This window comes from Pelmatolapia mariae, linkage group LG10_11 (assembly GCF_036321145.2).
Source record: "Pelmatolapia mariae isolate MD_Pm_ZW linkage group LG10_11, Pm_UMD_F_2, whole genome shotgun sequence".
Lineage (NCBI taxonomy): Eukaryota > Metazoa > Chordata > Actinopteri > Cichliformes > Cichlidae > Pelmatolapia > Pelmatolapia mariae.
In genome coordinates, this window is record NC_086236.1 from 50,162,399 (window position 1) to 50,179,558 (window position 17,160).

General features: G+C 40.6%; 1 protein-coding gene across 1 annotated transcript in view; it reads right to left on the reverse strand.

The window, feature by feature from the left end:
* The window catches only part of LOC134637633 (myelin basic protein-like), a 43,296-nt gene extending 26,539 nt beyond the window's left edge, over window positions 1–16,757 (reverse strand). Inside the window, exons 1-2 of the mRNA XM_063488107.1 lie at window positions 16,457–16,757; window positions 2,492–2,550 (exon numbers count right to left, since the gene is read on the reverse strand). Coding sequence (XP_063344177.1) covers window positions 2,492–2,536 — 45 coding nt within the window. The 5' untranslated portion in view covers window positions 2,537–2,550; window positions 16,457–16,757. The remainder of the gene's footprint in view (window positions 1–2,491; window positions 2,551–16,456) is intronic.
* Between the last annotated feature and the right edge of the window lie 403 nt (window positions 16,758–17,160).

Here is a 17,160-nt window from a genome sequence, read left to right on the forward strand (position 1 = left end):
GCCACTAATGAGCACAAACAAAACGGTGGTTGAAACTGCAAGAAGCCGTGCAAATGGGTGCTAGCTTGGGCTGCCATTTATGTGTCGATGTAGCATTTGTTGCATTTTTTTGGGTTCTCATTTAAAAATTTGCTCACACTTTGCCAAATTTAGTCATTACTGTTTATACAAACTGTAAGCATGCAACAACCTGTGCCTCTGTCTGTAATCAAGTGTTGACAACACAGCAATCAGACTACATCCGAGCAGGACCAATATACAGTAGCAGCAAAGGAAAAGCAAATATTTCTTATCTGTTACTCTGCTATGTTTTCCTGTGACCCATTTAAGTCCTGGGTTGTATTCTATCGGGAGTTCTGCGAAATCTTCAAAAGCACTAGCCACTGAAAGCACATTTGATCAAACCTTATTATGGCTAAATTTCTACTCTGGCAAAATAAAAAGGCCAGTGTTATCATCTTATACATCCAGGTGGGATTTAGAGCTGTAAAATAACAGCGGTGAGAAATTGTCCGAAAGCTGACAGAGAAACACTTTGCCGGTGTGAGAGTGAAGGGATAGGTACAACTGATAAGGGATTGGGAGAAGGATCATGACTCTGACTTCAGCATCTAAACACAACCTGCCTTACCCTGTCACGCTTTGTTCCCTTTCCACGGTCACTATGACAACCTGCTCTTTTGCCAGACCTTTTAAAATTGACTTCAATTTACGATAATGGAAAAAAAGGGGAAAATAAATGATATACAAAGAAAGATATACGGCACAATATGTCTCTGCATAGGCTAAACAATGCTGCTTTAGTGCGACACGCTTCCCCCAACACCTCTCCCACCAGCTCGGCACGTGACAAATTGATCCACTTCTCCTGCTTCTGCTCCGCACTCTCCAGTGTGTGTTTTTGCAGGAATAGGAGACAAATCATGCGTGGGCTGCACCAGCAGCACCCCTGCTGGTTCGGGCTCCCCCATCCACCACATGACCACTCTGCCCGTCACAGGCATTGGCCAGGTAGTGAGACATAACCCAGAGCACACAGCAGACTACAGGTTTTACACGGTGCACACATTAAGCTGCCTTATTCTTTCCTTTTGCTTTAACTCGCTCACTGTTTGGGGTCGGGGACCTCACAAACTCAAAACCTCTTCATGTATGGTTGCAGCCTCACTTGCAATGGCTTAAAGTCGTTAGACAAGGTCGGGGTTAATGATCGAATATCATTAAACTACATTAACGTCCTAATTTAAGCCTCCAAATACGCCTCCACGCTTGGCATACAGAAGCACAGATGAGTCAAGAAAGTCACACCGAGATTTGTTCTGTTTAAATACAACACTATTAGAAGCAGTTTCTGTGGAGCATTAGCCCCAGGGCAGAGCAGCACACCTTGCGTCCTAGCCAATTTGAAAAAGTCTATTTGTCGACTCGGGGCACGAACTACACTTAATTCTCCACTTGATTATTGTTTATTTTATACCATAGTTTCTGCTTAAGCTATAGCACTCCTGTTAGAGGTGGAGTATTTGTTGGCTATAACTTCACTGATCTGTGCTCAGGCTCTCAGCAGCAGCACACAGGAAATTACCAGCCAGCGTCACCTTAATCCAGTTGATTATTTTTAGGCAAGTGCACTGACACAGCAACAGTTTATCTTCTCGACTCAGATGGGCAAAAATCCCCCAAAATGTGGTGTTTTTATTTCTACACCCACTAGCAGGGTGGTAGCCCATCTGAGCGCCGCTGATCACTGGGCCAAAGCTAATGTTTAAATGAGATGTGTACCTGGAGAGGGTTTAATGTCAGCCCTGATGCACGCCATCATCTATTTACTCTCTCCAGTTCAAATGGGTTCTCTCGTAGAGTGGTGCTGCGGAGAGGCTTGTTGTTTCGAGGGGATGACCCAAGAGAACCGCGGAGGTTCGTGGTGCCTGGGATATCGCCATGGCAACATGGTTCAATTAAGAGTGGGATGCCGGCTGTTGAAAACGGAGCGTGCCGAATATTATCTCTTGAAAATTTGCAGCAATTCAAGTCTACACAGGATAACATTTTAAAAATGACTGCCTCAGGTGGGCCAAGGTGTAGGGTTTCCCTATTTTTAGAGATCAATATAAAGTACACTGAGCATGCTTCTTATTCCAGTATAGCAACAATTAAAAAAACAAAACCTCAACCTCATCGACTAAATTGCTTGGAAACAAAGGAAAAACCCAAAACACTTGCCACAAAAACCTTAGACACACATACACTTGCAAGGCATTTGTGCAGCTTTTTATCCAAAGAGATTCAACACACACACACACACACACACACACACACACACACTAAACTGGTTGTCACTCCTGCTCAAAGCTCAGTGGCAGCAGTAAATTAGTATGAGTGAAGGAGCCCAACAGCTTTTGTGCCACAGAGTCCAAAGTCCAGCAGATAACAGCCACCGCTCCCACACAAATAAAGAAAACTAATATAAAGCTGCGATGAGCCCTCTTACCTTGCCGTCTGTGTTGGGCTCCTTCTTTCCTAGATGCTGTCCCATGCTGCTAACAGAGCCTGTAAGAAACACACAGAATGAGTTTACACCAGGGGAAGACTGTAAACAGCATATTATGTGAAGATTACGAACTCCTCCTTATTGCAGCAAGAGAGGCAAGCTCCAGATTCAGTGTGAAACTGTAGCTTCACATACAGCCATAAAAAAGGCACCGGGGCTTTCCCTCCCTTCGATCTCTTAATGGCAGCAATAGCATTTAAAAATGCCACAGCTGTTATGTTAGAATCAGAATACCTTCTTCTGGGATTAATAAAGTATGTGGTCACAGTTGCTCCAAGACTACCAAAACAGTAGCAAATAACAACAAATAGCTCTAATTATTAATATCCCAGTATATTACACAAAACTGAATATATACAGCTGAAACTCAGGTGACCCTCTTATAAGGGTTATGATCCCTGAATCTGTATTTCAGAGGACACAAGAAAAAAGCACAATACACCGTGTGCATAAAGTGAAAGCAGGCTTTTAATAATTTTCTTATTATCTGAAGTCAAAACAAGGGTAGTTTGGAGATGTTGGAAAGCTGCCTATAAGTGAGAAAAATCCCAAAATACAGTAGATACTATTCAATTCATTGTCCTTCCTCTTAAGGTGAAGAGGAACAGCCAAAAATGTATGGTAACAGGCATGCAACAAATCTAGTTATTTCAAATGAAACAACATTTAAAGCAATTCAAAAATGAACCACTGTAGACCTTCTTTGAGCTCAACCATGGCCTCCTGTTTGCGTTTGTAGTTTTGTGTTCCTTCATCCATTCATTTAAATATACTTTCTGCCTGCTGCCAGTAGCTACCTGTCCATTAATGTGATCTTTAAATATTAGATCGTTCTCCACAGTTGCTCCTTCCTGTTATTGCTTTGCTGCAGGGTCTCACATATTAGTCTCATCCTCACCATTATCATCTGACTTAAGGTTTTCTCGCAATGGGGGGGAAAAGGAAAGCATTGTAGGGCTTTCTTTTTCAGATAATCCGATAGGTTACCAGATTCATGTGATTACAGACTACAACAGTTCAGTTAATTCTACAACACTCAAAAGTGAGAGTGTATGCGTTTCCCATCACTGTGTTCTTGGCATCAGAAACACGCGTGTGGAGTGATTTGAATAGAAACGGTGAAGCGGAGATCAGATCGTTGCATTTGATTTTTTTTATTTTTTTTGAGTGTGCATACAATATAAAAAGGTGACAGAGTCTACACCCCTCTGTTGTCCATGAGGATCTGGAAATCATGCATATCATTGTAACGGGTCAGCTAAAAGTAAGCCAAGTAAACATGTCTAGGCTAACCTTACTGTACTTTAGAAAAGACTAGCGAATCATCTGCCTCCATCTCACCCTGCCCCTAGCATCCACACCAACCCTCTGCATGTCCTCCTCCATGACATCCACAAACCTCCTCTGTGATCTCTTTTCTTCCTGCCTGGCAGCTCTGTATTCAACATCTTTTGTCCAGAATATATATTATCCCTCCTCTGCACATGTCCCAACCATCTCAGGCTTGTCTCTTTAAACTGGTCTCCAAGATGCTCAACCTGAATCTAATACATTATTTTTTATGAGACATGAGATATTGTAATACAGTAAGCATTAACAACAGTGCAGTGCTTTGTTTCAACAATTCTCCAAACCTCTGGCAGACTCGGCACAGGTGTGCACCTTTGTGTTATAAAGGAGAGGGTTCGTCTTTGAGAACGGATACAACACAGCTATTTATTTCCACAGAGAATGGAAGTGAAACCTGATCAAGAGGAATGAGGCGACACAATGTTATGCTAAGTGTGCCAACATGTGCACTGCAGCGTGAATAATCTATTAAGCTTAAATCTTAAAAAGCCAAACATAAAAATCACAAGGAAGCAGTGTAAATAACAAACAAATGCAAGAAATAAACACCAAAAATAAACTTCTTTAGAGTCTTTAAATGTTTAGGTGCAAAAAGGAGGAACGTGATGAGTAAATGAGGGGCAGAAATCGCAATAATTTAAATCTCTGCCTGACACTCACCACTGAAGGAAAAAAACATCCAATTACACCAAAAGAATATTCTTACTTTCAAATAATCACAGCATGTATTTGGCTTTTAGAGGAGATCTGCACCCATCAGAAAGCCTTTCGTCACTTTTTATGGCCTGTCTTCACTTTTTCACATGGCAGTGTGGAAAAGTGCTGTCAGCATTGTTCATGTGGAGGGAAAAAAGGAACGGTAATGTGGTTTATTGATGGTCTATTGATAGTCAAGAAGGAGAGACTCAACATAAAAAACCAAAAAAGCCCCAAAGGAATCTTCATGAATTCAAGATTACCATGTGTGTCAGCTGTATTATTTAAATTTCACACGTATTGATATGCTCACATTCTGTGCTGAGAGGTCAATCAATGCATTTGAAGGAAAAAAAAATGTTGATTGAGCTTTTAAACAATAAAATACAAAACAAAAAACACAAAACAAATCAATACAGCACATTATGCAAGCACATTTAAATGCCATGTTTGCTTTTTGCAACGGTCAATCCAGGTTAATTAAATATGAGTTTCCTCTGTGCCTGCACTGAAAAAAAAGATCACCTATTGAAAGGTGTTATTATATTCACTGTCGTCAGAAAAGAGAAGGTCTATTTAATGCCAGTAGCAGCATCACAGTGGTTTGGCTTTTTATTTAGGAATGAGTGTAATTAAATTGCAATAAGCTTAGAAAAGTTCATGACTGGAAACCATAAATAATATAGCTCACAAATCTATGCCCAGTGGAGCGAAATGAGCTTTTATAATTGGAAAGTGTCTTGTAAACAGCTATTCTGTGAGCTTGAGTAAATTTCACCAAAAAATTGCAATGTATAAAGGGAGAAGGTGATAAGTAAGTTTGCCCTGTGTAGTATTTGAAATCTTCTTGTGATCAGAACAACTTGTAAATATAACCTAAGCTTTAATAGTGAATGTTGATAAAATCATTTGTCTCTTTAGCGTTTAAATTACAAGCTATTTGCTAAAGCAGTATTAGCAAGAACTAGCTAACCTAGCTAGTTCCAACATCAAAACAAAACGGAACTATCAATACACTTTGTATGCTAAAATTTCACTTCAAGTATTCTGTGGGCTAAAAATCCTCCCAATCATGTGGCTAATATAAGCTGAACACTAGAACCACCAGTGTGGTCATTTCAACCTCATCCTGCAACAACAGCAGCAAAGGCAAAAAAAAAAAAAAAATTCTTAAAAGAATTAAGTTAATGTAATTAGTTAAACCATTTTTTTTCTGATTATGAGTAACTGATATATTATTTCATAGGCAAAAATATTATCAAAGGATAAAACATCTAATTTAATATTACAGAAGAATATTATAGAAAAGTAAACAATCCGCTTCCTGTTTACTTGCTAACTGAAACTTAGCTCTAAGCTACAGCCCTTTTATGAAGAGAATTTCATTTGAAATACAAAGTGGTTGTTTAAATAAGTTATAACCATCCAAACCAGTTTGTAAAAGTTGAAATTAAATCAAATTCATTTCTTGAAGCTATTTTTTTAATAAGCCAAAAAGATAAAGCAGTTAGCCAAATCATGCTAACACAAGAATTCTAAAGTCAGAGCACCGCTTTCATTTAACACATTTGTCACTTGGATAATACAAAAATGACAGTTTTAAATATGCCGTTAGAAATCTTTCCTACAACAACTACTGCACAAAAACTTAGAGGGAATGAATATAACATAAATAACATGATTAAGATGACACGATATTTCTTGTAACAGTGAAAAGGAGGGTTTATACGAGTCTTGGACCAACACTGCACACACTTTCATGACTGTCAGAACTTAAGATTCCCTTTTCATAAAGGAAAAGCGGTAGGTTTTGTAACAGAAGTGCTGTTGGAATAGTATTTTCAGGACAATCTTTTCTGGGCTGCTTACTTTATTGGTTTCAATTCAATTCAATTCAATTCAATTCAATTCAATTCAATTCAATTCAATTTTATTTATACAGCGCCAAATCACAACAAAAGTCGCCTCAAGGCGCTTTATATTAAAAGTAACATAAAAGGCTCTCTTCCTTTACTAAGCAAGCACAGATACTGTAAAGCTGTTTATTATATTAACTGTAGAGCTGTGTGCATGAAAGCAGTATTACCATTGTGCAGCATTTCAAACCTCTAGGATTGTTCAGTCTCCGTGAGACTTCCTCAAACTGACTTTTACAAGATAGTAACTCACAGAAAAGATGGATTTAAGGAGTCAAGTAAACAACATGGCACATTTTTACCCCCACCCTTACCTGTATAGCATGTTAGTTCATCAAAACGTTCCCACCAAGTTTTCCCACAAAGGGAAGTAAGACGCTATCGTGAAACTTTGTTTTATTAAGGGTTATATATTTATTGTATTTTTTATCCCCATTCTTAACATTATTTAATTACCTTATTGTTTTATTATTAATAATATTATTATTATTTATGATCGGAGGGATGTTTGTTTTTTAACCAAGCTGCTGGATATCTGGATTTCCCCTTGGGGATAACTAAAGTATTATCTCACTATCAATCATATCTGCTTGTGGATTAAAGCAGCCACAGAAAACTATAAAAATAAGCTGGAAGAAAAACATAATCCCACTGGTTAAACAAAGGGATATAATTAGAGTGCCAGTGGCTGTGCAGTCAGTGTGGCGGAAAAATGTCCGCTGAGGACTCAAATATTTGCTGGATGTGGCGAGGCGTCGCTGGGATTCTCTGCGGCTAAATGTGAAGCCTTACAGCCCGTTCCCCTCTCAGCGTTACACAATCCAAAGCTGAGATCCTGCAAGGACTTGCAAGACAGGACTGTTGCATAATCGACTGACAGAGAGAGAGGTGGAAGTGTGTATGTGGAAGGGTGTAACACAAGGCTGCAATTACAACTCAGCAGTAGCATTTAACAGTGACTTGCTAACTTGGATTTTGTTTTTGCACACACAGTCCCCGACACAAAGGGATTTGTGTGGAAAAAGCCAAATTTCGAGTGCCCCTTTCTATTTTAACCTACATGAGTTGCTGTGACTGTCAGCACGTACCTGGAAACATTTCCACTTTATCGTTAAATAAGTTATTAAGATGGAAAAGCTCTTATTATAGGATGGCTACCTAAAGCCCACCACCTGATCCATTACCATGCAAAGCGGAAGCCTGTATATATAAGCAATTATATCCATCTGAGCTGTCCATTAGCTGAGGCCATTTAAAATCATCATCCTCATAAGCGACTAGTGTTTCTGCATGGATTTGATGTGGATAAGAAATGGGGCTCATTATTTAGTAAAAAGCCTGCATACTGACATTTAAATAAAAGCTTCTAGATTTTGTGTCGTCTGTTTGCAGCACGTACTGAATTACGTTCATGACTACAATCCTGTTGAAAATGTAAATTTAAGTGAAAAACCAGCTTCACTGACAGAACCCTGTTCAGTAACATGACTGAGTATGTAAAGCACACTGAACCCAGTCTGTATCTGCATCCACATATGCAAATTAAAACTCTACGGTGTCAGGACAAAAAAAAGACTCTAGAAACACTGCCAGGATTATTTAAGACGGGATGAGGCAAAGAGGAAGACTTTTATTCCCTGAAAACCGTATGATATATGTTTTGCATGCATAAGGGTTTGTATACACTCGCTTTTATGATTATCATATCTGGCCTGCTTACTTCACTGCATCAAGTAACACTAAAGGCCCTCATCCGTTTCTCAGTGAGCACAGACTGCAAAGCTATTTCTTTCTTTACTATAGGCCTGTACAGGTGAAAGAGATATTATTTTTCTACATCATAAATCTCCCCCATCAGGGTCTAGTGACTGCTTTATAATGCTGATGAAACAGGATGAATTATGCATTAAAGTAGGGAAACCATAACTTTGACTACAACAAGACTCAAGAAGAAATGATTGCAAACAAAAGTGTGGAGGGACAAAGCTGCATCATATTAGCATGTGCTACAGCTGGAAAAGGTAGTCCTTGTACTGCTCTGTAGCTTTGAAGATCTCTGTGTCCCAGCTTCTGGTTGGAGTGGCCCTCAAGAGCAGAACAAGGATTACAGTTGCCAGCTGCAGCAAAGAAGGTGGAGTTAGGACGAGTTGGAAGACATGACTAAAAATCCAACTGCTGTCCCAGCCATCCAAGAATTATGTTTAATGCCCGTGCATAAACCAAAATATAATAATTCTTTCACCGGCGCCTGAGTGGCTCAAGCTTTTCCAGGAATTCTAAATGCAACAGGTTAACGATTATGATGGATAACACTGTGAAATCATGCCCATAAACCTGAGTTTCAGAAGCCTGTTAGCTAAAAGCAGTGACAACTGTTGTGTTTTACTTTACCTATTAACCTAGCTTATTTACAGTACCATTTATGGTAAATTGTTTTGCTTCATAGTTGTTTACAGCATTTTTAAAAAATGGGGACATAAGGATCAGGAAAAATAACAGTTAACACAGAAGCAAAACCTGTATGTGTTTTCATTAAACACAATTCAAGACTAACAAATCCCTTGTTCTGATTAGAGAAGTGACGCAGAGTTGCTAACGTTAGACTGAAAATCAAAAAGTGAATGAGTTTCTAAAAATAAGAATCAGGTAGTTTTGCTGTTCTCAAATTGAAATGAATATCTAACCAAAGGAAGAAATAACCATTTAAGGAAAATACAGCATGCTTAAAATGTGACAAACATGACAAATATGCGTCAGAGTGGGTGAGAGCAACAGCTGAAGAAATTGATTTTTTTCCCTTCTTTATTCAGCCTCACAGGTAGCTAGAACACCTTCAAGTCACCACGATGGCTTATTGAGCCCACATAAAGCTAGTGCATCCCAGGAGAATATTTCCACAGCTCTTCAAAGTGCTTTAAAAGCAGCAAATTTAAGGAACAACCAAAGGCAAATATTCCAAAAAGGTGACTGGCTGCTGCAGACAGATCTATTGGTATTGACTTTTGGATAAAACTAAAATGACCTCCGGCTTTAAATCTGTGTTAAAAATGCATGACAGCTTTGTGTTAACTACAATAAACCCAACACATTTTTCTCTGTCTTTATTGGACATAAGTAAATTTACTTAAGTACAATTTTATACAACACTAGTGCTCTAATACTGTGTCTGCACGCATGTGTGATCCTCTAGCTCCACGACCACACCTCTCTTCTGCTCCCTGCTCTCTTTGATCTGCTCCATCACCTAACTGATTTATAACAGAACCATGGCTACTAAGACCTCAGCACTCCAGTGCAGAATATGACACACAGGGAGAAATGTTTTTGCTCTTGGATCCAACTAAAGACCTGTTCTTGCCATTTGCTGCAGCTCTCTGCTCTGCCCACCATACTGTCTGCAAAGCTCTTAATGAAGCAGATTATGACAATACTCAGCTGGCAAACTGTTAAAACTTTCAAAGAAATGTGTGGTCGAAAAGTCCACTTAGCCAAAAACATGAAAGAGAATGAGCCTGAAAGTGACACAGACAACACTGAAGTGCCAGAAGCTGCACCTTCCTCACCAAAGCCAATCAGAAGACCCATATATAGTATGTTCGTGATGCATGTATAAAGGTAGCAGATCAAAAAGTAAGTAAGAAAGAGCTTTCAGGATAACCGGTCATTAATTTTGCTTTCGGCTTTTGTCTAAGCCAGCTTCTCTTGCTTTGTCAGAGTGAAGTATTCAGCTTTTGAGGTGAACAAATCAAGCATCACACTGGCGTGCAGTGCTTGCTGTAAGATTAATTAACCTAAACAGAACACTTTCATTTACTACCACTGCTGTAACCACAATATGCACTGTCCCAATGCATTCTTTAAGTAACACGTTCATTTTGGTCCATGCTGCATTTCTGTAGTTCGTCTCCACCGAATCATTGTGACCAAAGAGACACTACCTCTTTTTTTGTGTGTGCACACACACACAATAAAAAAAGGAACACAGCCACTCTGCATCTCTGAGCCAGATCCCAGCACGCAGTTCTCACATACTAGCCTATGATTAACAATCACATGAGGCCCGTGTATGATGGACTCATTTAGCTTCCATAACTTGATACGACGCCTGCGTGGCATATCGTCACACAGCAGCAGACTGACAAACCCATGTCTCTAACTGGAGCATGTGTTGCTTGGTTCCATTGTTTCACTTAAAGTTTGCTCTTGTGCGTTCGACACAACAGCTTCTTTTAAGCCTCGGTGACTGCACCGTGTTTTGCCCTACTGCGAGAGTCAATTACGTAATGAATACGGAGCATGTGCGTATGTGTGTGCATGTGTGCCTGTGGGCGGAAGGCAGTGGAGAGAGGGGATGAGATAAGAAATCTATAGCTCTCCCTATGTATCAGTGGAAATACACTATATTCTTGACAATAGCTTTGAGGTCAAAGGTTAAAATCTGTCCCAGAGGGAGGGCAGAGCAATGCCAGAATGGCAATCCTTATAAAGAAACTGGATTGTTTCATCGTCTTCACCTCCTTTCTCTTGTCTTCTCTTTCATATAATACTAAAAAATTCATATTTAAATGGATGTGAGAGTGCCATGCGTTACTGCTCCTAAACAAATGCAAAAATCACACCAAATGGAGAAAACGGGGTATATGTGGTCAATCAGGAAAACGAAGGCTGGGATCTGTTCCTCCATGCAGCATTGACCACTATCAGTCAAACCAATGTAAAAAAAAGAAATAAATTATTCTTTCCAAATCTACTTGTCCTACTTCAAAAGGAGCACACGCAAACTCATTTTCAACCCCCTTTTTTCTGATTAGCAACCACACAAGAGCAATACTCGACATTTAAAGGGCTCTGAGGCTCATGCCTTTTTATCCCTGGCCTTTCTATAATCACAAGTATAATAGCAAAAGTAATGGAAATGGACAAAACTATTTAACTTGCAACAATTAACTAGTCTAAAATGTCAATGAATTAGTTACTACCCAGCACTTTTTCCAAAGGACAAAATAACAACATGAGACGATCGTTTAATTAAAACAACCGGTTTAATAAATACAACCCTGGTTTCATATGACGTGTGAAATAAGCACAAATAGAGAAGGTAACACTGGATAAGCAGGGAGATGATGAATATGAAAATCAAACTCGCTGGGTCAAAGTATGGAGAAGATGTGGAAAACGCTATGCTGATTGCTGCACTGATAGGGTAACAGCTTTTGGTGGAGGCAGCGTGGTGATGATGTGGAGCACCATCTCCCTCACTGGAAAAACAAGGCTTATCATCACTGGAGACGATCTCAATGCGGAGAGATATCGAGAGGAGATTCTACAACCAGTGTCAGTCCCATATCTCCACAGACTGGGACCGAACTCTGTCCTCCAGGATGACAACGCTCACCCCACAGAGTGAGGTTTTGCAGAGACTACCTCCAGAATTTTGGAGTAGAGAGTAGGGAATGGCCTGCCTGCAGTCCTGACCTCAACCTTATCGAACTCTTGTGGGGTCAGCTTTGGTGTGCTGTTCGTGCCAGACTGACCAGCACAACCACATTAGCTGACTTGTGACAAATGCTGGTTGAAGAATGTGACGCCATCCCACAGTATTGGGTGACCAAGCTGGTGACCAGAATGGAGAAGAAATGCCATGGTTCTCTACATCTGCTGAGGCCCCCGTTTGTTAATGAATCAGTTCTTAATTTGCCAGTGACTTGTTTCTACAGACTACATCAATCCAATAAACAGCAAAACAATAGTTGGTAGCAGAATAAACAGGCTTTCCAACAGTATGAGATTTATTGCAAAGTAGCACTGTTAGCACAAATCAAACACAAATTTCCTCACTTTTGTGCTGCTTAGATATTAATGATCGGTGTATGTGTAACAATTTTCAAGCAAAGTTTCGTTCAGATTGGCCCAAGTGTTAAGGAGGAGGTAGGGTACAAACATACGCTGCAATCATTATAGTCAGAAGAAGACTGCATTTTCTGAGAAAGCACTGATTTGCAGAATACATGTCACCTTACTCAAAGACTTAACTTTTTAAAATGGTAAATGGACTGGTATTTGGAGCAGTCACAAGAATTCTACACTACAAGGTGAGGAGAAGTTTAGGGTTCTCTGCCCTTTCCAAGAACTATTCAGTGTGTGGACTGCAGGAGCTGGGGAATTGAATGTCAAGCCAGTGTTTTTCCATCTGTGGCAGCCTAACACAATAACAACATATTTACCGTCTACATTTTTAAATAGCTATTTTATTGAGTGCACTGCCTGAATAGCTCCTTTTCATGCTGAATCATTATGAAGGCTAGAATATGGAGAAACTGGCACAACTGTACAGGCTGACTATGCAGATAAAGTTAGAGCAGGGTGCCAAAACGCCTTGAAATTAACAGGTTGGTGGTATAGATAAAAAAAAAAAAAAAAACATGTTTGTGCCTACTAACTTTCTTGGACTATGTCAAACTTGTAGTTTAGACTAACAACTTGGCCAATTAAAAAGGGATTAATTAAGTAATTTAGAAGCAAATAAGCCCAAAATTTTATATTAAGCCTCTGAAATTTCAGAATTTGACATTTTTCCTTTTCTTCATTTGTGTGTGGTCTCTCTATGCTCTTCTGACATCTTTTTCACTGCCCCTCTGGTTCTGCCACAGATCTCTTCCTCCTCTTAAGTGCTTGCTCAAAGAGAAGAATCAGATGAGATCATTAGAGTTCTCTCTCTAAAATCAAAGCATATTTAGCTTACTATGTAAAGCGCCCTTCGCTTCGGGTTTTGCATGTTTTGCATTGACGCCATTAAAAGCAAAAACAAAACAAGCTGAACGGAATTTAAATGAAAACCTTTCAAGTCGTTTTCCCCTTTCATCAGTATTCCTCTTGAATGAAACGGCAGTTGGCCACGCGCATCTGCCCGAACTACAGCAGTTCCACCACAGAGAGGTGATGCTAGCCTGCGGGCTCCAGCTGTCTGCCTAAAACACCAGAGTCACTGCCTTCTTCGCTTCTTGCTCTCCTAACATGAGATAATTGGTCTCAGGGTTGAGTGATTTATTTGGATAAGCTCCCCTTTCTTTGACTAACATATCAAACTGTGGCACTTTTCATCTTAAACTAGCAAAGATGCTCTGATATTGTTTCGAAGGAAGGCCATGACAACATAGACTACAAATATACTTGCATAGAAATGTCTGAGAAGACAGCTGTGGGATTTTCCTGTCTTTTTTTTTTTTTTTTGAATTGGTATATATGGCTCTATGGGAATACCAGACATCAGTTGGAAAACAATACTCCCAGTGGTCCAATACTAAGCACAGCAATTTGCTTTGTTAATTCAAACAAATGTTTGCTTTGAGATGTTTTGCACAGGAACTTTCCATCACTCCCAGGGGGCCCTTACTCACATAACCTGGAGCCTGAAGCACTAGCTTAGAACTCCACAATGAAGATGTATGACCCAAGCAACTTGCTTGCATTTGCCATCTATAATATGGCTCTAAAGCAGAGATGGGCAACTATTCATTTTCCCCAAGGGGCTATATTTAGGACAAAACTATAACATTTACTCTTACAAAGACATAAAATTAATATTGAGCGGAACTGAGTTCAGCTCACGGTTGCAGCCCTCCACAACTGTCCCAGTTTTTCCATTTCATTTCTTTAGAAAATTAATTGCCCATCCTTGGCCCAGAGGGATAACGTTTAAGCAACACTTTCAAGACTGTGACGCTACTTTCAATGACAACATATGCTGTCAAGAATATCATAGAGCAACACTGCCAACACCCCACCTAGGGCAAAACTAACAAAAACGAGTGCACTGCTGCGCAGGAGGTGAAGGTAATGTGACTCAACCTGTTTGCCAGAGCAGGCACAGACAGGAGGGGGAAGTGAGAAACGGGAGGAAGTTTGTGAATCTCTGAGCACGGAAGTTGACAAACCTCAGTGTATCACCTGTAAAACACAGATGTAGCAAGTGGATGCAGTGCACGTGCAGAAATGGGGTTGAAAATGTTGGTTGAGAAGGAAAAAATTCTGTGTTTGCACAAGTGATTGTATGATACTCACAGAGGGGGGGGGGGGGGGCTTGCTGGTGTAAGTACAGCATGTTCATAAAGGCAAAGGAATGCCAGCCGGGACATGTGACGGTGTGAGCAAACCTTCCTGGTATTTCTTTCTCCTGGCCTAGACAAATGCATTCCTGTGGCCTTCGCAACTCAGGTACTTTCAGAGAAACTAGAGTTGGCTCCAGAAACTTTGCGAAGGTTAACCTGGAGCTGCTGGTAAAAGCTATGTCTGTGTAGTCAGCGATACTAAAAATATCCACGTTTCAATCTGTACCAAAACTGAAACCGGAGTGCAATTGTGTTATGTTACGATAACTGTTAATAACTTTTTTTTCATCATCTGAAGGAAAATAGAAAAAGGTGAGGATTAAACCTACATGGGATTTCTATCAAACAAAGCCAGGGGTTATCTTGCACAATGTTCCCTTGCTAGAGGGTCAGCAGGCTTTAATAAATCACTGTAGTTCAGGCACAGGCGTCCACTCATGTGTAAGTGCTTTATTTAGAGCTCGAGGAAAGCAGCAATAAGTGAGCATGTCATAACAGCTTTGAGCCTCAATGTCCCTTTTTATATAAAACTAACTGGCAAAGAGTAAAAATACACACACAGCTGGAAAGCTTATCGTTGGGTCTTGAGCTGCACAAGCTGCTGCTCCTTCCACTAACAGTGTGTGGATAAAAATGCTATTCTTTCATCATAGTCACACAGAGGCTCGTGGTTTCTGTCACCAGCCTGTTTCACGTAAAGTGAGGAAAGGATGTGAGCTTGTTGTAGAATAGCCTTCGCTTGGGATGCGCAGTGATGTAATACTTCCATTTCCTCCTGCTTTACACGGTTGAGTGTGCTGAAAGGCAGCAGCCTAGTCAAAACACCACCATAATTAAAGGCTAACCCATGATAAACACCTACAAAGAATGTCCAATTTAAAGACTTGTCTAGCATTAAAAACAAACAGTTGTAGCAATGCTGACTGCTGCAACTGTGAAAGGTACACCCAGCAGCTTGTTTACGCATGCATTAAGGTGCTCAGTAAATAACATGTAACCAGAGTGATCCACACTGAAGTTTGGGCGCAAATCCTCATTTGAATTCTCGCCATTTAAAGGCGCCGCACTTCGGAGCGTGTGTTCGTGGCGAGGGAAACGTGACATAACGAGTCGATTTAAACCACGGATAAATTCGGAAAACATCTAAGCCATCTATCGAAAGTGATATTAACGCTGTTTAGACTAAATCGTTCCTTTCTCTGCTAGCCCAGTGGACGACTGCTACCAACAACAAAGTGGGGCTTCCGGTGGCAAGCATTAGGAAGCAAATAATAAACCCTTAAATTTACCACATTAAATTCCAGCTTGCCGAGTTGGGTGCACGCCGAATTAAAGGTACTTAAGTGCTGACTGTGAACAAGGCGTTGCTCTCACACGAAACGCTTTGTCATGTTGCGGTTAAGCGAAGAAGAGTCAAATCGCACGGTATGCTAACTGTGTTCGGAGCGCGAGGACAGACAGCCGCGAGGATGGATGGAGGGGGGGAGTTGTTGTAGTAGTGCTGGTGGTGGGGCGACACCGCCGAAGCACATGACAAACGCAGTGTCACAGTGTGGTGACAGGGATGCTAACACGGCTCTCACTCCGTCGCTGTCTTCTAAAGTTACTCAGAAACTACATTCCGAGCATATTTTCGCTTCAGCTTCTGTTACGCGCCGTAAAGGCGTCGACGTGTGAAACATGTTTACTATCGCTAAACCACGCGAGCTGCAGTCCGAACAAAATGCAAATAGTGTCGTATCCCCCGCGTGTATGTCACTGTCTTTACTTGCTTTCTTTTACGTGTGTGTTTGTTTGTTTTCCTGTGAATTTTACCAGCTTGACTGTGCACATACCCTTATCCGGTTAGACTGTGTCAAATGCATCCACAGCTGTGCCTTGTACTGGATGAAACAAAGTGTCAGTCTTCTTTTAGTAGTGGTCACCGGTGGTCGTCAGCAGCATCGAAGATAACGCCTTCTCCCCCCTTTATGGTTCGCAGTTGCTGTAATCACCAAAGTGTCTCCGTTACGAAAAAAGGAAAGAAAACAAAAAAGGGAAAAAAAGAAAAACGTGTCGGTGCTTCCTGATTTAGGTACAGTGGTAGTGATGATGTTGTTTGTTAAGGGGTGGGGCGGCGTGCAGCTGTAATCCGCCAAGAAATATGGACTAAAAAGCACGCTGGCGCACGTCTGTGCATGATTAGTGACTCGTGGTTCACGGCGGGGAGGGTTAAATAAACGTGATTTTAAAGTGGATCTCACGAGCACAGAAAACAGACGGCTGTAGGATTTGCGCACTGTGAGAGCAAGCTTTACAGCTAGCAGGGTCAACGATTGCACAATACAGACAGGCAGTCAGGTTCATGCCTTGCTCAAAGCCTCCAACAGGTTAATTAACAGGGTTTTTTCCCCCTCGATCGCTTTGGCGCAATTCTCATATCACAAATGTCGATCTTACCACTGCAAATGCAGTTCTCAAATCAGTAATGCATTGCCTCACCCACGCTAGACATTCTTGTTGTTTTTACACAGCTGTGGGTTCTACACATAATTTACTA